Source organism: Babylonia areolata, chromosome 4 (assembly GCF_041734735.1).
Source record: "Babylonia areolata isolate BAREFJ2019XMU chromosome 4, ASM4173473v1, whole genome shotgun sequence".
Classification (NCBI taxonomy): domain Eukaryota; kingdom Metazoa; phylum Mollusca; class Gastropoda; order Neogastropoda; family Buccinidae; genus Babylonia; species Babylonia areolata.
In genome coordinates, this window is record NC_134879.1 from 7,399,997 (window position 1) to 7,424,086 (window position 24,090).

Here is a 24,090-nt window from a genome sequence, read left to right on the forward strand (position 1 = left end):
TGTTGTTTGTTTGTTTGTTGTTGTTCCAAGAGAAGAGTTTTTCTTTGAAGAAACGTAATGGGAGCTTTTTATAACTGTTGGTATTTTGTGAATCATTACACTTTTCGTTTGTAGCTGATGTCGTAAACAGGTAAATTGACATATTTCTTAATCTCGTTAGGTTTTTACCAGACTTTGTGGAGATCTTTTTGATCAGAAATATATTCATTACAAAATATTGACCTGTGCTGTACTTTAGCTTGTGCCAATATCCAGTGAGTTGTATTGATTGTTTGCCTTGTGTGTGTGTGTGTGTGTGTGTGTGTGTGTGTGTGTGAGAGAGAGAGGAAACGGCTAGAGAGAGAGAGAAAGACGGAGACTGAGAATGACAGAGCATTTTCACTGAACACTTTGTGAGCTCTTTACCACACACACACACACACACACACACACACACACCACAACACACACAGCACAAGAACGCGAAATTTTATTCATATCTTTATTTTCAAAAGTTTTTTTTTTTTTATTACCTTATAAAATTTCACAATCCTGAAACATCTGCAGTAAAATATTGAATAATAAAAAGAAAGATGTAAACAAAAACAAAGAATACTTTTGTTTTGTTTTTTGGCAAAGCAAATCTAATTTCATTATTGTAATCAAAGCAAACAAAACCGCCAATCAACCAACTAATGGGTCACACAATCAAATCAAATGAATGCTGAAAACCACGAACTGAAATCTTCAAAAGTATTGGATCAGTGCCAAGGAGAGTCTACACCAAAAGTAGGCTAACAGTCATTCTCGTGAACACCATCGTCATCTCCACCACTGATAAAATCAAAACAACAAATAGAATTCAACATTGTAAAATATCAACATAGGTGCGAGAAAAAGATGTTTCTCAAGTACAAACGCTGAATTTTTGTGTATTTCATTTTCGAATTTCTTTCTGTACGTTTTGAACTGAAAACCTGAACAGACTGCCCGAAAAAAAAATTAACTGAATCTGAAATTGCTTGTAAGACTGGGCAATGAATATCCGCAACATTCAATAAACAAACATACATACCCAAACACAATTTAAGTCTGACAGCAATAAACTGATTTCAATTGAGAGTTTAGAGAGATTACTCTGTCACCATGAGCGCTGATTATCTCCTTTCATTTCAGCATTATGCTTTCCTTATAAACCCGTCCCACCCCACCTCAAATATCTCCTCCACTTCTTTCTCCACAGCCTGATTCAGAAAGTAGAGCACTTTGTGCTTGTGTACACCGTTATTACTTGAATTTTCCCTTTACCACTACCTCGAAATATGTGTGTACAAAACACTCTCGGGACAAGTCTCTGAAACTGTAAAGTAAATGAAGATGACAGAGAACAACAGTTGTTCGGGTAGGGGCTTAGCCAATACAGTTATATCGTGCACCAAGCACATAAATCAGCAAGTCTCTCCATGAATAAGCAAACCTTGAAACCAGCTGCCAGCAATACCAAGCAAAGATAAACAACTCCCGAATGATGACTGACAGCGTAGTCCAACATAACACTTTGGCACCCAGGAAATAAATCGTCACACACACACACACGAAAAAAAACAACAAACAAAAACAAAACAAAAAAAGCCCTGAAAATTAACATGAACGTGGTAATGACTAATACAGCATATTGGGGTTCAGTTTACTGGGGGTTTTTTCTATCTCTCTCTCAGAAATGTGTGTTTCAAGAAACAGCAGAAGACACCGACATTTCCAGGAATCAAAAGAACTGAATCGAAATTGAGAATGGAAATTCCCATTCTGTGACTGATTGTCTCAGAATGTTCTCATTACTTAACAACAAATACTTTCTGACATGACACCCACACGAATGAAATGAACAGTTTGGTACATGAGTTCATGTCTGCGCAAAGATCTAGAACCCGTCTACATGGTCCATGTTCAGTAATCTTACCTTTCGTCCTTCTCTGACATGTCCTTTTCGAAACGCTTGAGAGTACAACCAGTACAAAATATTTCAGACTTTCCTTTTTCACTGCAGACAAAAGGAAGTGGATACAAATGATAGTAAAATCTGGCTATGGCGAGCGAAAGAGCAGTCAAAACACCAAATGCAGGTTTGAATGAAAATAAACCTTACAAAGGGGAAAAAACAAACAACAAAAACAAACAAACAAAAACAAACAAAGAATCCAACGGATAAAGAGCATTGTCCTCGCACACAAAAGCATGAAAGTCGACATTTAGTTCATCCCACAACGAATCTCCCAGGCTCTGACACACACTTACAGAGCTAGGGGAATCTGGTGAGCAGTTATGTGCGTCGCCTCAATGATCCTACACGGAGTTAAGGGAGAAGAAAACGAAAACGAATCTACGCAAATCCAAAAATGTGAATCCATTCTGCAAGCGCTCTACAAAAGAGGCTAATAATGACTGATTATGTTCCCCTTGCTATCTTCTAACTGTTCCACAAAGCAAAAGACAATGGCGAATGTTGTGTTGTCAATCTTACTTCCGCGCATCGACCTACCCATTTAGATTGACAGATAATTTTTTTTTTAAATTAAATAGATAAAAAAAAATCATTTAAAAAAGTTTAAGAAATCATAAACAAAAAGAGAAAACAGTGCAACAGGCATCAACAAAGAGTATGGATTACATAACCAGTAAGAGGCAGAATCCTGCAGCCTTTCATGCATACATAACAACTGGTCGCAGAAAGATCCCGGCGTCAATATATCAACAAAACGAGAATAAAGCCTTCAACTCAAATCACTAACACTTATAGTCCGCATTTCTGCTTTCCAGAGACAATGAACAGGCCACTGAAGGCAAGTCTACGGTACCTTCAAGAAATAAACAACTCAGAAAACTCGACACAAATGGTGTCCCGACACAATTTCATACAGGAGCAATAAAAGATCAGAAGTAAACATCACAATCCGAGAGAACAAACATTCTGGAACTTCGACTAGTCTTTAACCTGGTAGATTCCATATTCCAGTTGGCTAGTCTTTTATGTGGTAAACAAACAAATGTTTTATTCCGCACAAAAAAAAAAACACTTTCAATTATTACGATTAGTTTCCTATCATATCCTAACTTTCCCTGAAAACAAGATTCGAAAATTGCATTCATGAATACAGTAGGATTCAATTCTTGTTTTTCGAAAGTATGCAAAACATAATATGGACTGCCACGGGTATTGGTTATATTTGCACACAAACATTCAATATGTGCAATGTGGGGACGTCTTGTGAAACATATTGAGCAGTGAATGTGATCCCGTCTTGCGAGGTGCATATTAAGATGTCCCCCGATCAACCCACAAGCTTTCACCACCACCCCACCACCCACCCCCAGGAAATTAAGCTTTCTAATCCCATGACACAATAGGATAAATTGCATACTTCTGTGTCGGAATAGCTGCCAGAGGTATTTCACTTCCTCTTTACAGTGCTGGTTATGGTAATTTGTACAGTGACATTCATGACAAGGTGATTGAAAGCATTTGCATGATTAGTAGCATGCACGAGCAATGACGCAACAAGCAACAGCAATATTGCATAAAACCTGTCATGTGTTTATCAGAGTGCAAAAAAATGAAAGACGTAACATGAAACAAAAAGACTAAAGGTTTGGGAAGAAGGCAAGTTGACCTCATCCATTGCAGTTATGAGAATCGGTATTTCTAAATGAATGAGGAAAGAAAATATGCGAACACCATCTTCACATTACATGTTGATAAATCAAAAGGGACTGCAAAGGTCAGGTGCTGCATGAATAACTCAGCAATCTTGTTAAACAGATGCAGGATTTGTGCAAACATTAGAATTCAAAAGATATGATGGCAGACGAGGCTGTAACCAGTCGAAATAATCAATTATTGGACGTATGTACACACACTCACAGTACAGATGGTATTAATGATATTCACATAAAGAGCGTGACAAAGATTGTCAGTTGGAACATACACAAAACATTACTACAGACTTCTGCCATAAACACCACAAGTGACTTGATGGAGGCAGGGGAGAGGATGGTGGAGGGAGGCAAGAAAGAAATGCGGTCGTTCAGTACGGGTTGTTGTTGCCTTAATTACACTGAATCCACTGTTCTCCAATTCACAGAAAGGATCAAGAAGTGTGTGGAAAAGATGTGAAGCCTAAAAGGTGGCAACACGGAATTTCGGGTTTTTTTTGTGTGTGTTTGTTTGTTTGTTTTTCAATGATCAAATGTGTATTTTCAAACATATTCCCCAGTCTGAAGGAGAAACTATTTTTATGTATTATGTCTGTACTTTTCAGACACACACACGAACACTGTAACATCCCACGCGCACACGTATAAAACAAGATGGATTGATTAAAAAAAATAGAAACTGGGCTGTTTGTTCAATCTAGCATCTTAAAAATTTGACTTTGTAGTTTGATTTTGGCACGCACACGCACACAAGGGTAAAAAGAAAGATAGAAGGGGGGGTGGGGGGGGGGGGGGGAAGAAGAAAGGGCGGAATGAAGCAGAGAGAGTGACTTCTGGCAGGAGGCAGGATAGGTCTGAAGCAGTTGCACCGAGATGTAGTTCGACCTCCAGATTCAGTTGCATAGCATCCAACACGGCGGCCAGGCTGTGGCGGCAAACAAAGCACACGACGGGCAAAGCAAAACAACAGAAGGCGACAACAGACACGTAGACACGTGGGCAGAGCCCGGGCAAAGACACCGTGAACCAGGGGGAAAGGAAGGAACATCAACCATCCTCAGCCATCGGAATTTGGGAAAACAATAAATTGAAAGCATGTCCAATACTATCCTGATGCCCCCAAGAAAGCGTATTTGTTTGTTTTGTATGGTTTTTTTCAAAAGTAACTGCATAATCCTCAACAATTTATTTCTGTAACGAAAGACGCTTTCTTTGTCATGTCAAAGAACGTGTCACTCCCGTTCCATTTCTAGAACAAGGATTCTCTCTCTCTCTCTCTCTCTCTCCCTCTCACGCACACATATCACACAACATGCATGTAAGCATGCGCGTTCGTGAGCAACACTTTACACACAAGCAGAAAGACAGACTATGCACAAGTACGGCTATGACTGAAACGGAGCAAGCTTTGACAACAGGTTTTTCACTGTGATACACCTCTGATCCGTGAAATGTAACTTCTTTAATTTTTCCCATAACAAAGAAATTATCAAGTTCCTCGTGGCAAAATTTAAAGTTTACCTATCAGTTATCAAATTCATGATGCAGTTGGAATTTTTTTGTGTCAAACGTGCAACAGTGACTAAGTCATTCTCAAAGATATATCTGCAATGCATGACATCTGAATAGATGCCTTAGAGGCGACAGATGCTTACCAATCGTATGAAAAGATGAGCACCATTCCGAAATCTTTCGAATGTCTGCACCAAACTGATATTCAATGAGCCAACTGATTCAACAGGCAAAACACTAGTAATCTGTACCATCATAACTCGGTACCCGTTTTGGCCAAATTATACATGATTAGGTTTGAATGTTATTGTTTTCTTATCTGGTCCCCGATTCATTTGACTTGAAAGGGAACAAATCTCCCTCTTCATGTCAAAGTCGTCCATTGTTGCTGTTCATCATTTCAACTGTGACGCAAAATGTCTCACGTGAAGAAAATGTTAACCGTTATGTTCACGAGAGCCCTTAAAAACAATGTATCTTTTTATTTTTAACTGATCACCTTTAAAGACAAACGACTACACTGATTAATTGGTTTAAAGTACACCTGTACCCGAGTACAAACAGAACATCACTCTATGCGCTGTACAAAATCTCCCAAGCTCCTGTCCCAAAAATGCGTTTTATCAGCATGATTACCCCTCCAAACTGAAAAGTGTTTGTGACTGCAAAGCGTACAGAACAGCAAACTTTTGTCGTGGTGCCTGAAAGGCTCCCGTTCTGATACAATAATCTTCCAATGGAAAAAGCCATAGGCCACAGATACTATGTTGAAGCGTTCTTGTCTTCCCATATCTCCAATCTCGAACCGGTGGGAATAGAAGAACAGGTTGTTACATGGTCCCATGTCAAAGTAGTCATTATGAGTCAGAGTGCATCAAATCAAAGCAAGTCGTTTCATCATGATTAGTTACCACAGGGCTACTGCATACCTGTGGGCGCATAGATAGGCAGACAGCGCTTTCCACTCTCTCCAACAGCTCTGCAGCCTTTGTCAGAAACAAGCCCCGCGTCCTTCCACTGGCAGGGTAAGAGAGAGTTCAGTTTAGCCACATTATCCGAACACAGTTCAGAAGTTGGGATCTTCGGTCCATATCTCCACAATATTGAGCTATGCATGGGGGAATGGGGAAGAGGGGAAAGATCATCACCTGTGATGATCCACAAAGCTGCCACGGCGAGGCCGAGTCTCCTGATTCCGGGAGGCTGCCATTGCCTGTCGTGTCCAGTGAAACACGTGACGGAAGTAACCAGCGAAGCCCCGGTACAGAAAACGCCGTACGCCGGTCAGGAAGAACGCCGCCACCCCGTTCAGTTCCGCGTGCAGAGCCGCCTGTAAAAACAACAGTAACATCAGAGTCAGATCAAATCAGCATAATAATGATGAGAGAGGAAAGAGGAAGTGCGAGAGGTATGACAGGCTCACTGACTTTTGTTGTTGTTGTTTTAATGTATAATTAACATAAACAGACACAGGTTCATCATCAGAGACAAGAAAAAAATATATAACATAAAAACACAAACAAAAGACAAAAGCAACGATTTAAAGAATATAAAATGATTATAAAAAAAACCAAGCCAAACGAAAAAAAAATCTGAGAAATCCCACCCACCACAGTGCCATGGTGGTACTGGTGATGATCTCGCAAAGCCTCGTGGTTGCGCACGAACTCGTCCGAGATACGGCGTAGCTCCCGTCCCACTTCACGCGCCGCCATGCGTTGTCTCTGCAGACTCTCCAAGTCTGGAGCTGACAGCGAGCGCTCCCTGTGACCCTGGGTCACCGGCACCAGGTCAGGCAGGGGTCCTCGGATCAGGGTGGATACCCCCACTGACTCCTCCCCTTCCGAGTAGTAGCGGAGTCGTCGGACAGCGCTGCCTGTCGACACAGGTATACAGAAGAATTCTATAGATATGTTAAGTGCGTTGGTGTTTGTAAGGAAGTCTTGTCTCGTCTTAACTTGATACTCTTCGCACCACCATATAAATCCATTGCCGTGTAGATTGCGTGTCTTGACTAAAGTCCCTCAGAAATGCCATTCTCCTTCAGTATGATTATGAAGAAGAAAAGACAACGTGTAGAGTTATATAATCGTTATATGCTGTAACAGTCTGCGACTGAAGGTGTTTAACACAATCACATTTTAAGTTGATGCACCCTTCAGATCAGTGAGTGGTCCACGTTACATTCACGTTTCAGCCAGCAGAGGCAACAATATCAAGAGAGTGGTGATAAAAGAATGTGTGTGTGTGTGTGTGTGTGTGTGTGTGTGTGTGTGTTTGCGAGTGAGTGAGTGGGTGTGCGTGCGTCCGTTTGTGCGCATATGTGTAGCAAAGCGCAAGGCTGGCTTCACTGACTGCTTACCACACCAGCAAAAGCAGACTCCGTTTTCGCAACTAACAGCCACTCTTCAATGACTCGCGCAAAATGTGTGACGCCATTTCCGGTTTGATGCAAAGCCCATTCTAAACCTATTCTCTAAACATCTATAAAATCAAGTCTCTGTATCGTTCACTGCAATATTCTATTTGTTGGGCTTACACACACACTTTAATCAGTTATAAGCATGCTTGTGTTCAGTTTAATCGTTCATCAGTCGACACATTTCAACTGACTCGCCACACACCACTCAATAACCAGCGTCGCTGTACGTGATTGGCTGAGCTGGAATCTGTGTTTCTGCTCCACCGTATTAAATTAATATCTCTTTCGTCGGATCAGTAAACTATAAGTATCATATACTGGCAGAATCGTTGCAATTCCATCTTTAAATCTATTCCATTTCTGGTTGCCTACGTTAAACCGATTTAGTGCAGTTTGTAATTTTCCGCGATGAGCTCGTTAAAACTGACCCTGTTCAGGTGACTTAAATCAAGATTATAAATTCATCTTAAATAATCAACACTTCATTTTATACTCATTAGAAAGTAGGTGTTGAGCTCTTTCTTTTGCGACCTATCCGACTTAAATCGGTTCAGGAATCATTTAGAAATATATCACTGAACACCTTGTCACTAACACACTGCTAAGCAAATTTAGGAGGTTTTGAGCCGATCTGCTTCGCAACACACGCGATTGTCTTTGCAGTCCATTTAACTTGCATAAAGAGACAGAGTGGGTGATCAGTGGTCACTTTTCTACCTGGTCAGTCATCTGGCCAGAGCCGCTCTCTCTCTCTCTCTTGCTGTGTTGCAAGCAATGTGTGTGTGTGTGTGTGTGTGTGAGTGAGTTGTCCTAGAGGCTGACATCTCGCTAAATATCACTGTAAGTACTAGTGTGCAGAATGTGTTGATTTGTATATAGTATTCTTCAACACAGTACTATGTTCATATGAGTATGTTGATACTGCTTTGTTCAGTTATTGCTTTGACATATAGTCACAGCTGGGCTATGATTGATCTAGAAAAACACCATGTCGTCATATGCTCATAGCATTAGTCCATTTGATTCTTCTTAACGTCACAGTCAATGACGTCTCTGGACACTAAGTTGTTCGAGAATGTTCTAGTAGGGTGCATATGACGCGTTCCTTCTCATATGCTGTCACTGATGAAGGTTAGGTTACTTATCCCACTTTAGGGGAGGAGATTTAAATGTTGAGCACAAGCTAAGCAATGTTGATATTTGGCTTTGATGCAACGGATAACTTGTGTAAGTTCATTCACCACTTAATGGTTAGCCATGATGTTTCTTCACTTACTATCTGGTATAATATCAAAACCACTGATTTTATCTTGTTTACTATTCATGTATCATTTTATATGCTGATATCAGTTGTACTGCTACAGTGTGATCAGTACTGTAAGATGTGTGTAGTATTCTGTTGTGGTGATTACAAGGTATTGTTGGATTAATATCAGTTATTGGTTAAAACCACCTGATATGTACCAGTCTGTTAATTGTAATTTAGTTATGCTCTTTCCTATACGGTTTACTCCAGTGTAGTGCTACATAATAACTGATTCATTCGAGTCACTTTGACACAGTATAAGCTTTACCGAATCTATACCGTCAGTGTACTTTCACTAAATCAGCTTAGCTTTAACCACTTTGTCTATACTATTTAAATGTATTAGAAATGTCATTTGATGTCAGTGTTTGGTCTTCACACATATGCATTATCTCATCTTATGTTGTTGCTTATCCCAAACCGAGCGATAGTCTTTCCATGTAATATGTATACATGTGCTTTATTATTCACTTGTGCCAACATGTTGTGCTAATGACATTTGATTGTGTCTGTTCAGGTACTGTTTTCGTCTTCTTCTCATTTCTCTTATATCTCCTTATAACTATTGCAAATAAAACAATAGAAAAACCCTTTTGTGACAGGCCTCTATATGTGCCTGGCCTGTGTGTGGGGATTCTTGTCTATCCTTTAATTCAGTCAATCATTAGTTAGTTCTTTTGTACCGTTCCATCTTTACAATAAACCACTTGGTTCGTAACACAGCTACATATGTGTGCGTGCTTGTACATATCTCTGTGTGCATGCGTGTGTGCGTGCGTGTGTGCATGTGTGTGTTAAACTTGACAGAACGGGTAGATTCATTTGACTTACCACTGCCCACACAAGTAATAGAGATGAACACAAATACATCTTATCTCAATGCTAAACTTTACTGCTATTCTTCTCCTTTTTTTCTTCTTTTTTTTTCTCACTGCCAGAATACCTCGTATATTGACAAAGGCAAGATGTTCAAGCATGACCACTAGCCAAACTTACACTATCAGATACTTGGCGCTGTGAACTAGGATCATACAGGGACAAAGAGGTTGCATTAACAGTCACATAGGGATAGTTTAACATAGGAAAAGAGAGAAGACAGTGCAGCAGGTACACAAGTCCACGAAAAGAAACGTCGCCCACATCAAGATGGCTTCAACCGACTTCCTACCCAAACTCCCGATGCTATCCGGTGAGGAAAGCGGCAGTGAAGTTGACTTCATCAGTGAGGCCAGGCTGATTCTCCAGCTACAGCCCCTGGATGACGCGACAGCCTCTCTCTGATCACATCAAAACTGTTTGGTCCAGTTTTCACGCTCCTTACATGAGGATAAAGCAATGTGAACTTTTTTTTCTATTACATTTATGTAGAGAGTTGAATCATTTTGATGTTATTTCCAACATCCCTTGGGAAAGTTTCGGTTCAAGTCTTATCATTGTAAAAACTGCTGTTGTTCGAAAGTGTAGTTCAATTCCAAGAGAGAGGGGAGCAGACAGGGAGATATAGGATTGACTTATTTGATGCACATACTCACTTGCACTCACTCACTCACTGTCTCCTCATACCAATAGCAAGGCCACATGGAGTGGTTTTTATAGAGTGTTTACTTTTACTTTACAATAAACATACGTAAATCAGCACACACACTAAGCAGTTCACCCTACTTAGCATACCTTACATAGCATAAGCAGCACACATTTCACCTCCTACAAGCAGCAGACAGTAAAAAGTTAACCCTACGCCTAAAGTAGCACCTACAAGCAGCACACAGCCCAACAGGGATTTCCTTGCACTTCACATTACCAGTCCGTCAGTCAGCCAGTGTCAGTGTTCAGTTCTTCTGGGAGACAGCTAAGAACTGACTGTGCTGACTGGTTTTATCCCTTCCCACAACATACTGTGCATACTAATGCAAGCTAGAACACTCACTCCCCCAACTAGTTGAACTGAAGTAACCAATCTTTGCTTGTCTTAGTGACACTATGGGAATGACTGACAGATTCACTGCTTATTTAATCGGGGTACGACTTGAAAGACAGACCGCCTTATCTGGGATGTTCCGACATGCCGACACTGGCATGTTTTGAACACGCCGACATCCAATTCAGCACGGGGATTGTGGCAGACATCACATAACCGCACGTGTTTCAACAGCTGGGACCTGTGACGCGGTGTCGCTGACCAAAGGCGGCCGAGTAGGGAGTTCGGTGAGGAGGGGGGGTGGAAGGAGGGGGGTGGCGCGGTGTCGGCGCGACCTCAAAGACTGAACTTTGGACGGAGCGGGAAGGGAGATAAGAGGGGGGGTGGGGGGGGTGGGGAGAGCGAAGGGATGGGGAGGGAAGGGGGATAGTGTCGGTGGTGGGGGGTGACAATGCTGGCACAGTATAACACAATATTATATCATATTATGTTACATCATATATAAATTATATTATGTTACATCATATTATATCATGTTATACCGTATCATATCATGGTTCAAGTCATATCATATCATATTACATGGTTCAAGCCTTATGATATTATACTATGTTATATCATATTATAGTCTGTTACATTATATTATATATTACATTATATCATATTATGTTCTACTATATCATATTACCAATGTTACAAAATATGTTATATCATATTATATATTATAGTATAATATATCATAATTTATATTTCTGTTTGAGTTATCTACATTGCCTTTATTTTGTTGTTTGCTATTGACTCCAATGTTGAATTTGAGGAAGATCCATCTTATGTGAAATATAATAAATAGATGTGCTTCAGTGTCATTACTGTTCATGTCTTCAAGAAGGCCACTGTCATCATCATTATCGTCATTGTCACCCTCTTTTTCTTTTCTTTTCCTCTCCGATTTTTCCCTTGGATTTGCAATGGGAAAAGACAAGAACCCAACTCCGATGACAAAGGAAATATTCTTTATTAAAATAAGGAGGACTTCCCACGATTTCTCACACATCGTGAGATTTCTCGCAATTGAGAGAAAACGTGGAAGGGGAACAACCACGATTTCTCGCAACCCCGTGATTTCTCTCTGAGAAATTGTGGGCTTACAGGGGTTTTTAAAAGCCTGGTAACAGAAGCAGAACGAAGGTGACGAGTTGGAATGTATACTTAAAGGAGATCAGAGAGGTAGCGAGGACCAGAGCCTGAGAGGGCAGAAAGCGTCAGCGTATAAGGCTTGTATTCAATTCCTTTTTGAAACTGGTAGCCAGTGAAGAGAGTGGAAGAAAGGAGTAACATGTTCAAATTTGGAGGATCTGAAAATAAAAAGTCTGAACTCTTTGAAGTTCATCTAGTGAAGTTTTTGGAAAGCAGGCAAGAACAGAGTTGCAGTGATGAATCATAGACAAAACAAATGCACAGACTAACGTTTTGGGTTGCTTCCATAGACAGACAATGGCGAATAGAACTAATTCTTTGCAACTTAAGATAAGCTGATTTGCAAATGGTTAAAATGTGTTGCTAAAATGACAGACTGTGGTCACTGATTGGGAGACAGGAATGACAGTGTTGTTTAACCAGAAGAGAATGAGGCGGAGACGGGTGGTTCATGAATTTCTTGGGGCAAGCAAGCAACAGTTAAGTCTTTTCATCATTTTAGCTGTAGTTTGTTGAAGGTCATCCAAAACTTCAAGTCTGTTATGCAGTTTTGCATATGTGCCATATAGAAACCAACTGATAAGAGTTGAGTGTCGTCAGCGAAGCTCTCGCGCGAGAGACAGTGACTGTTTTTTTTTTTTTGTTGTTGTTGTTGTTGTTGTTGTTTTGTTTTTTGTTTTTTTATATTATATCTTCTTCTGCATTCGTGGGCTGCAACTCTCACGTTCACTCGTATGTACACGAGTGGGCTTTTACGTGTATGACCGTTTTGACTGTTTATAATATGAATATGAGGGAAAGGTTCAAGTCCACCCGATTAAATGATACTTGACCGCGTGTTCAAGAACGCTGATTGAAGATGCCGGTTAGAATGAACTGCTCGTACTAGAAAATGAATATACATTTAAATAACGACCAGTCTTCTGACCTGTCCCAGTGCGATGATGATGTCTTTTTCCCCCCCAGACGTGTCAATGACTGACACCACAGAAATCAGACACATAATTCGAATAGCCTGTTTACATTGTTCGTGTTTCCTGTGGCCAATTCAGCTGCTGCCTTTCCTATGTGGCTGGGTCCTCCTTTTGCGTCCCACGGAAAGCGGACACATCATCGCTGACATCATGTCCGATCGAGTTGGATGGCACGTGTGAAGCAAGAGGTGTGCATTTCGTGATCATACCCGGGGAGAGACAGAATGGGAAAGAGTTGGGAAGGATGGGGGTTGCACACAACTGACTACATTTCTGGTATCCGTGGATGCCTATCGTCAGAGACATGGTATGGTTCTGTTTCTTTTAGTTTTGTTGTTGATTTCTTACTTGTTCCCACTCTCAAACACTGTTCTACCTGTACCTACACATCGCCTGTTCCAACCGAACAGACCATCCACAAAAAAAACAATGGATTTCTCGTACACTATCTGTGTAGAAATGAACTAAAACTTTATAATTAAATTTTGAATCACGTTGCAGTAAACTTGTCAAACATTAGACCTATAGAAATCTTTACTGGCGGATCTAGCAACAGTCTGATACGATCTTTTAGTTCACACTTACCACATAAATATCACTGCTGTGATCTTTGTCGCTGCTCTCCATTCACAGCCTTCAGAGATTATTCTCACGGCACGTTATTTTTTGTCTTTTTCCCCTTCATATATCACTATTACTATAAACAGATAGCGAAACGCAGATAAATTTGTTCCGTTTAGTACCCACATCATCAATGATTCATGTAAGGAAAAGGCAGTGCTGAAGAAGCTCTATTGTGAATTGTCGACGCCATTGGGTATATATCTGCGATGATTCTGTGTGTGTCCATCATATGAGAAAATTTTACTCTCCATTTATTTCAGCTACAGCTGACATACAACTAAATTCCATAGCCTTGCCAAGGCTCGCCCCTGTTTTCATTCCCCTCCTCCCTTTTTGACTCACTTGTGTAAACAAAGTGAGTATGTTTTAACCCGGTGTTCGGTTCTCTGTGTGTATGTGTGTGTGTGTGTGTGTTTCAGTGTGTGTGTGTGTGTCTGTGTGTCCGTGGTAAACTTTAACACTGCCATTTTCTCTGCAAATGCTTTGTCAGTTGACACCAAATTTGGCATAAAAATATGAAAAATTCAGTACTTCCCAGTCATCTTGTTTAAAACAATATCGCACCTCTGGGATGGGCACACAAAAAAGAAGAAAAAAAGCCAAATTATATGCAAACTGAATTTACTGTTATATATATATATATATATGTTTTTTATTCTCTAAACTTGGCACTTTGACCTGATATTCTCACACAAGAGCAGTCATTTTTATCATTTTTTGTTCAAACAGGAACTTCTTTCGCTAAGCATGGAAGTTATATTTCTGGTGCATGTCTTTGCTGCAGATAGTAAAAAAGGGAAATTAATCTGCAATTAATGCTAGGGGGTTTAATTTGCTTTAAACTGATCTTTCTCATCTTAAACATTACATTCTGAAATTATACTCAATACATAAAAAGCTTGTGAGTTTTACTCTCAGTGTACAGGGCTTTCACTATGTTCATTCGCCCAAGTGGTCTTTTTCGGAAAATACTCAAATCAATACTACCAGTGGACTTATAGATCTATTGGCTGAACCCTGAAGGTCATGGGCAAATCAATTGCGTACACATATTTATACATATTCAAAGTGCGTGCTCGTATTCCTCGCGAACGCTAAAGTCGCCATTTTGTTTCAAGTTGTTGACCTGCCTGTTCAATCCTATATTCAATCGACAATACACTATAACATGTGATGGAAAGTTGGAGAAGGAGACCTTTATAAAAGCATGTTTAAATGTTAAATTTTTGAACGTCACTTGAGGAGCCACGATAGTGTATTGCCGGGGGTAAGACAGTTTCTTCTCACCCAAACACGCGATGTTCAAATCAGCCGTCAGGACTTTTTTTTTCTTCTTTTTTTTAACCCGAAGCTTTATACTAACAAATACAGAACACATTTTAACGATTAGATTTTTAAATGTATCAGAAGTGAGTCTTGAAGGCCTTGCCTCTCTTGTTTCTCTCTCTTTTACTCGTCGGTCGTTCTGCGTCCTGAAGTTTCTTCCATACCATGAATTTATACAAGCTCATGAAACCTAGTTATTGTTCTTGTTATTGTTTCCTTCCTCGTTCCCATTCCCCGTTTTTCCTCACGGAACCACGAAAATGAAACAGGAATTAACTTATTCAAAATCGTTCTTGAACTTTGCCATAAATATAGGACATTCCCATTCTGGCCAAGTGGATGCGAATCTCGACAGAACTGCAAGCATCTTTGAATATGCGCACGTTTCTTGAGTCTTGATTGGGTCTTTGCTGTTTGTCAAGAGTTTCATTTTCTCGGCGCTATTCTCCATTCCGAACTTATTAATATTTCGTCCAAACGGTTCACCAGTTTTGCTAGTTCTCCATCACTTCCTGCCAGCCCAACAATATCATCAGCGAATGGGAGATTTACGATGGAACGTCCTCCGGTGTTGCTAGTGCCAGAGCGTCCTTCCAGGGCATCAGGAGACAACGTTGAGGGACTCCAACTGACGAGCGGAACTAGTCGCCGACAGTTTCTTGAACAAGGACTGCACTGCTGGTTTTTGCATACAGCTGTTTCGTGTTGATCAGCTTTCGACTCATGCTGTACTTCTTCACTGTTGCCCACAGTGCATCATGCCACACTCAAATGCGTTCTTTTGGACGATGATGACGTGATAAATGTTTCGTTGGTGTTGGCTATATTTCTCGCACAGAACACGAAGGTTGAAAATTTGTTCTCTGGTACTTCTCCCACCCAACTTGTTCTTATGCAATGCCTTCTTCTGCCTGTGGCCTGAGTCTGTTCAGGATCACTCTGAGCATCACTTTGCTGATCAGGCTGATAGTCCTGTAATTCCGGCAGAATTGTAAATTGATAAATTAATACCACATAAATATAAAGCACATATGTAAATGCTCAGTTTATGCAATTTATTCCGTGCTGGGAAGAAAACACAACTTAATTTAAGTAAATTCATAAAACTTGGAATTGGTGTGTAACTTTAGTTACATCTAGAACGTGCTTGTCAGTATGTTAAAGTTTGATTTGTTTTGTTGAAAATCATTATTATTCTTAGCGCGCGTGTGTGTGTGCGTACGTGTGTGTGTGCGTTTTTGCGTGTTTCGGAAAAAAAACTGTTGGACTGAAGTTGTAATTCAATTAGTATGCATTGTTATTGTATCATCCACACTCCCAAAGGGGCAAAAGGATTAAATTTCTTCTTTGTAAGTTATCTTTCTTGGGTAGTGATAATCAGATTCTGTCCATGTTGTCGGACATTAACCAGTCTGCAACATTTTGTTATAGATTCTGGTAATAGCTGTCACTGCCTCTCATTGTTTTATCAGTTCAGCTGGTATGTTGTCGATGCCCGCTGACTTCCCTTAGTGATCTTACTGCTTCCACCGCTTCTTCACGCAGTATTGTAAAGTCATCGTTTGTTGACGACTCTTATATAGTGTACTGGTGTCTCCGTTTGTCCTATGGTTGTAAAGCTTTCTACAATAATATGTCTATCTTTCACAATGTCATTTTCTTCTGTGGGGTATTTCCTTCTTTGTCTTGCATCGTGCTAACTCTAGACTGCCTTTACTTGGCCGTATCTTTCGCAACTTAGAATGACTTTCTTCTGTTGTTCTTGTTCAGGCAATCTTCTATTTCATTGCACTCTTATTTAGACTAGATCCACCCAATCCTCCTTGGCTTTCTTATTGCCTTGTCTGATCGTTTAGTTGACCTCGTATTCTGATGTTTTGTTGTGTGGCTACTTCATGTCTTATCGATCGTCACAATAAGTCCAAGATCTCCTCTGTGACCCAGGGCAGAGTTTTCCAGTGGCGTTTTCCAAGCAGTTCTGTGACTGCTTCAGTCATTACTGTGTTGAAGTTGGAGGTCATCACTTTATCATCATCATCACGCGCTAGTAGTGGTGCAAACTTTCCGCCAATTGTTGCTTTGAAGGATTAACAGATGGAAGGATCTTTCAGTCTGTCTAGGTTGAATTTCAGTCTGGTCAACAGCTGGAAACAGTGAAGCAGTTTAAGTACTTTGGTGCCATCATCACTGAAGAAGGGTCTAAGACCGAAATATTGACAAGAGCTCAGCAGACTGCAACAGCACTGGCAAGACTGAAGCTCATATGGACAGACAAGAACATCCGTCAGTCTCAGAACAAAGATGAGGCTCCAACATGCACTGGTTCCTTCTGTTTTCTTGTGTGCATGCGACTCCTGGACTCTTTCAGCAGAGCTTCAGAGAAGGATCCAACCAATGGAAATGAGATGCTTCAGGAGACTACTTAGCATCTCCTACAAAGACCACATGACAAATGAATTAAGAAAAAACATAAGACAGCACGATGTTCGGTCTGAAGACTTCCTGTCACAGTGAAAAAAAGGGAAATGAGATGGTATGGCCACGTATCAAGATCCGACGGTTTCTCCAAGAATCAGGGAAGAGTGCAGGGGAAAAGGAGACGAGGCAGACAGCGAAAGAAGTGGGTAGATAACATCACTGAGGGGACACAGAGTAGTTTTGCCAAAGCTCAGGTTCTATCCCAAGACCGCCAGAAATAATGAATGTTGGTGATGAGGTCAGCAGTGTAGCGCCCCCACGACCAAACCAAGTTTCGGGACCAGTCACAGCGACAGTGATGTTTTTTGAGAAAGCAGATGTCGGGAAAAGAATATCACTGTTTGTTCAGTAAACAATAACAGCAGTGATTCTAGGGCGAATATGTTGTCTTAACTTTCTCAACGATTCGGTTCAACAAAAGTAAGCTGCTTGCAATGTTACAGGAACCCAGACCTGCAGCGATAGCTTTTGGATCTCGGCTGTTCAACTGTTTCCCACGCTCTCTCTCTCTCTCTCTCGTTTCTCAGGGCAAAGGAGAAAAACAGGCAGTACCTACTATTAAAAAAAGATAATAAAATAAAATAAAAAAACACGAGAGAACTTGAGGACACAGCTGGAAGAGACGCGGACGTACGTGGTAATGTTGATCAGTTGTTTTTTCTTCTGTTTACATACATATATTTATATGTGTGTCCCAGTTTCTGTAACTTGGTGCAGCGTGCCGGCATGGCCGGATGCATTATATTTTGTTAGCCGTGACTGCGGTCGAATCGACTGATACCGGCCAAGCAACCGTGTGTGTGTGTGTGTGTGTGTGTGTTAGAGAGAGAGATTCCAGATTCCAGATGGTTTAATGTTCACAAGTCATCAGTGTCATAACATAGTCAACAATAACAGACAGTGTTCCAGTTCATTACAATTTTGCTTGGACTCTACACAATCCTACAATTTACTTAGCTGACATGTGGATAAGTCACACACACACACACACACACACCGCGCGTGCGATGCATCCTTCATTTGAATTGGGTTGTGGCCTGCGGCTCACACCTGCACTGCATTGTATCGGAGATTAGAAAAGAGAGATAAACCACTTGCAGAAATTGCTGAAGCCAGGCAGCCTGCGCCGCGACACGCATTCATTATTCATGAGCTGCCTTTGCCCCGCCCAAACGAAAGGAAAGCGTCAGTCGAACGCAGTCTCCTGAGTGATTTTATAATTTGGATTACACCTTTTTTCCCTTTTCTGTTTGCTTCATCCCACGCAGATGTCAAACTCAATTTTGTTGTGAATAACATTCCTAAATATTTATATGTATTGGTTACTTTTATTTCCCTATCACCACAGCACCATTTTTCACAAGTCGAAAGATGACCTCCATTGCGGAAAACTATAATATTGGTCTTATCGAGATTCACTGTTTGTTGTAGTCTGTCTGTTTCTTGCTTAAGGGCATTTAATTGATTTTGTAACCCTATGGGTGTGTCAGACAAGAGAACAACATCATCAGCAAATAGCATTAAGAGCAAATCTGTTGCGCCAGGTATCATTTGTATTCCATGTCTCCCCTTCTTTGATAACTCCACTGCCAATTCACCGATGAAAAAGGAAAACAGCTGTGTGCTTGGCATACAACCTTGTTTAACCCCTCTTGGACACTGAAAAAAGTCTGAATAAATACCTTTGTCACGAACACATACAAGTACAGAATCGTAGATGCTTTTAACAGCCATGTAAAACTCCCGAGAGACAGAGACAGAGACTTAGAGAGAGAGATAGAGCACAATACAACGGTCTGCTCGGGCAACATGAAGCGTTCGTATATATATGAATTATATATATGATTATGTACATATAGATAGATTTAGATTTACATACTGATAGATCTATATGAAATTATGTATATATGTATTCATGTATGTATGTATAGACAGATGTTAGAAGAGAGACAGAGCTGAATATGTGTTTTATGTTTTGATTTTTTTTTTTTTTTAAGAAATGGTGATGTAAACCAGAAAGTGTGAAGAAAAAGTAGCGTTACGAAAACGCAGTTCAATAATTTATAACTGTCTCTCTCATGTGCAACATTGCGCTGGGGGAGGGGGGGGGGGAGTTGGTGGTGGGGGGAGCTGCTTTATTTTCTTTTTATATTATCTATATTCAAGCAGATGCAAACGTGCTAAAAACCAAAGCAAAAATGAATCGGTTTTCATTGTATACAGCGAATCGTACTACACGTGGGAAATTCCAGGCGTAACTTAACTTTCGCTTTACTGCAGCTGAACCGTCAGAACCGACCAGTTTCCTTCAGGTGGGGAAGAAGAGGTTGATTTACCCCCCACCCTTCCGCACTGCGTGTGTGCCCCAAAACGGCTTCAGCATTGTTATAGACAGTAAGAAGGGGCCTGCCGCGAATGGTTTATCTCTCTTTTCTAATCTCCGATTGTATGGATATTCGTCCAAAACAGGGACAGCAAATAATCATTTGCTTAGCTCCATCAATATGTCACGCTTTTTCTCAGTGTAAAATACAAAATGGGCTAGATTATGCATTGATATTACATCAGGGCATTGCATTAAATCACTGAATTGCTCTTCATTAATTGTGTTTGATCCAAAATAATGATACCGTAATTCTTTGTAGCATGGACAAATACAAATAAAATGTACTTCATTTTCTATTTGATCTTTGCAAAAACTACATAAAACCCTTTGTGTATTGTCTTGAACAAATCGAAAAGCGTTTGCGTTGAGAGGAAGAACACCCATTCTGAGTTTTGCGATCATATCTCTAAAACGTTTTATTCTATTATCTATGTAAGGCTCGGGGAAAAAATTTGACTTGAAAGTTGAATACAGCGAAAATCTCTCGCTGGTGTTAATTGCTGTTGTCCAGTCGTCAATAAAGTTTGCAACGAGTCGATCTCTTAATAGCGAGAGGAAAGATCGTTCATTCCCAACACCTTTGTTCAGCCAAACAAAAGCAAAACCACATTTCTGGAGTATGTCTCTGAGTTTCAATGCCCAACACAATTTTCCGTTTTCCTCCATATTAACTTGCATTAGATAAGCTGGTTTGGGCAGTCTGCTAATATTCATATGTAATAATTTTAACCAGTACTTTACTGCTCTCATGCATGAATTTACGTGTAACGGATATCTCCCCAGCTCTCCATATACACATTTGTTTGGTGTCTTTGCTGAAACATTTAAGAATCTTTTGCATGCCTGGGTGTGCACCTTTTCAATTGGGTCTATTTCCTCTAGACCCCACATTTCTGACCCATATAATAAAATCGGCTGAGCCTGGGCATCAAAAATTTTGAAGAAGCACTGCCTCGTCATCTCACTGAGATTTCGGAGGACACGGGCACAGTCATATACAGCTTTCTTTCCTTTCGTTACGAGGGACCGCACTCCCTGTACATTACTCAACATTGTCGTGAACGTGTAGTTAGAGAGAGAGAGAGAGAGAAAACGAGAGTTCCTTCGTGTCTTTTTTCCTCAGTGTTACCTGTATCAATGAAAGTGGTACAAGTGGCCCACCTGGTGTTCAGTTTCAAAAGACTAACAGACGACAAATCAAACAAGATAGGACGAGGAGAGTGAGTGTCGAGAGACAGTGAAGGAGGGGGGCAGCCAGCAAGTTGTGAAAAAACGGAGAGGCGTTTGGCGGGGGAACGCCAACTGAACTTGAGGACCAATCACTATTGCTGACACTATTACTGACATTTCATGGGGAAAAAAATCATTCTGTTTGAAAATTGAGGCTTTGCCCCGCGCTCACCGCCAAGGCAGCCAATAACGACATAATTATATTTACCAGGTCAACAAAAAATAGCATGCTTTCCCACTCTGATCCACCGCCATAACAAGCACTGTTCAGTGATGTAAAAAAAAAAAAAAAAACCACCACCACCAAACAACAACAAAAAATCCTTAATCAATGGGCATTACTATGAATTTCCTACAATTATCCGTGTTTAAAAAATATGTATACATAGGGTGATTAAAATTGTAGGGATTGGTAAAGCCAGTCAATCAGAAGGAAAAGGATATAGGAATTAATATTGAATTCCACACACACATGCGCGTGTACACTGGCATCACTGATATACACACGCTGGCGCGCGCACGCACATCAAACTTATCACACACACACACACACACACACACAACTTTCCACACGAATCACAAAAACAACAACAACAACAAAAACAAAAAAACCCAACTGAATCTCTTACAGCATCAGTTTCAGCATCTTTAGTTTCAGTTTCAGTTTTCAGTTTCAATCGTTCAAGTTGCTGCGTTCGGACTCAGTAACCGGCCAAACACGCTACATCACATCTGCTAGGCAGATGCCTGTCCAGCAGCATAACCCAACGCGCTTGGTCAGACCTTGCATGACTGCATGCCTATATCTGTGTACTTATCAGAGTGGATTTCTGCTACAGAATTTCGCCAGAGGACATCACTGTCGTTGCCATAGGTTCCGAGTTTCCAGTCACTGCGCAACTGAGTGCGTGCTGCACACGGGGCCTCGGTTTATCATCTCATCGGAATAACTAGACGCTCAAGTCTGATCTTCCTGTCAAACTTGGGAGAAAGGGCGAAAGCTGGATTCGAACCCAGACTCTTACAGACTCTGTATTGGCAGATGAGTATCTTAACCATTCTGCCTTCTTCCTCCTTCCTCAGCAGCTTCAACACGGAAAGGGGGGAAGGAGGGCAGCAAACTTCCCCTGGCAATATGGAGTGGCGTTGTAACCTTGACCCGAAAGAAATTGGGTCATCTGATTTGTTTTGACGCTAGCACTACGTCACGCCACCAGCACACCGCCTCACCAGCTGATAGCGAGGCTGGGGCTGCGCGCACCGACCTTCTCTGTATCTTGTTCCCACGCTGTTGCTAACGCCACGCGCTTTACTTGTCTGCACTGGCCTACAAGAGGCCCTCACCGCCTATTTTTAGCGCTGACGAGTTTTGTTTTGGTGCACGCATGCGTGCGCCTTGCTTTGCGGCCTGGCCTGAGCATGAGGCTATGCGTCTCGGTTGTCTGGTGCCAAACCAGTGTTATTAATATTTTGTGATGGCGCTTTTTTGTTTGTTTGATTGTTGGGGTTTTCGGGTGGGTGATTTTAGTTTGTTTTTCAACAGAGGAGTTGGGTGTGTGTGTGTGTGTGTGTGTGTGTGTGTGTGTGTAAATACGTGTACCACTTGCTGGACTGACACAGATGTGTTCACTAAAGTGGATACAAGCATGAACACACACACACACACATGAGCGCGCGCTCACGTACGCACGCGCACACACACAACTTTTTACAAAGTTCCCTCTCTCTCTCTCCGGGGGCTCTCTCTATCTCTTATCGTCCCCCAAATTTCTTGACGAAAATAGACTACATAAAAATTATAGTAAAGATAATAAGAACTAGATGAGACGACGTTCTCGCGATACATTGTTAAATTCTTATGGTAAGAAATCATGAAATAAGACCACTTGGGACTGTACATTTTAAATGGCCTATGTAATGGCGACCAACATGGTCGTTACACACACATTCCTGATCAAGGCAGTAGTAAGAATTATTATCATATGGCTTCAGAATCTAACTTTTTTTTCCAATCTGTTCGCGACATTTTCATACTTTGACATAACAGACAGATTAGAGTCAGCCAGATCATCTCTTTTGAGGTGCCTTGTTGGGCAGACTACAATTGCATATCACTTATGGTGTCATCATCAGTTAACTGGTGATGAGTCAGTTCCTTTGGAAGAGAAACGATCACATTAGAAAAAAGAAGAAGGCACAAAAATTATCACGATACATTTAAATAAAGAAAAAAAAGCTAAATAGCAACCGACGTCGGGGTGTATTAAAATGTAGTCGAGTTATAAAGATAAACGAACATGGAGTCGACAGGAAGTAAAGGCCACGAGTTTCTGCTGACAAAGGTGAGAGAGAGAGAGAGAGAGAGAGAGAGAGAGTTTGTGCAAGCCTTACAGCAGTTAAAGTTACTTCCATAACATTCACTTGTCACAGAAACTTATGAATAGTTACTTGAACACACAAGTGAGCGAGTGAGCGAACACGCACGCACGCATGCACACATACACTTTGCACACACCTACACACATACGCACAAACACACACACACTCTCTCTCTAAATCGCGCGCGTGCCCCCCCCCCCCCCACACACACCCCCCTCTACCCCCCTCGCGCGCGCGTGCGCACTCACACACCGTGGCACACACACACACACGCACTACGCATAAAATCAAACAACTTTAGCGAAGAACTGCAAGAGCTCTGTAAACACTTTATGCGCAATATACAAACATATATCAAACAACCAGAATGTCTTGGTAGTTTGGATAACAGTGTGGAAGAAAATGAAAGATTTAATTACAGAAGGCACCTATGAAAAACTTCAAACCATTCAAGCAATGCAAATCTTAAGTAGAAACTCGCAGATCTGACCAGGAATTAAGTGAGGGCCAGAGACAAACACCAAATAAAAAAATATATATATAACACTTGGTGGAGTGTTGGCTTTGAGGTAAGGCATCCGCCTAGGAAACAGGAGAATCTGAGCGCACTGGTTCGAATCCCACACTCGCCAGTATTTTCTCCCCCTC

At 41.0% G+C, this 24,090-nt stretch overlaps 1 protein-coding gene across 1 annotated transcript in view; it reads right to left on the reverse strand.

Moving 5' to 3' along the window:
• Positions 1–491: 491 nt before the first annotated feature.
• Positions 492–24,090, reverse strand: part of LOC143280813 (uncharacterized) — a 31,133-nt gene continuing 7,534 nt past the window's right edge. The window contains exons 3-4 of the mRNA XM_076585508.1: positions 6,813–7,078; positions 492–6,532 (exon numbers count right to left, since the gene is read on the reverse strand). Coding sequence (XP_076441623.1) covers positions 6,347–6,532; positions 6,813–7,078 — 452 coding nt within the window. The 3' untranslated portion in view covers positions 492–6,346. The remainder of the gene's footprint in view (positions 6,533–6,812; positions 7,079–24,090) is intronic.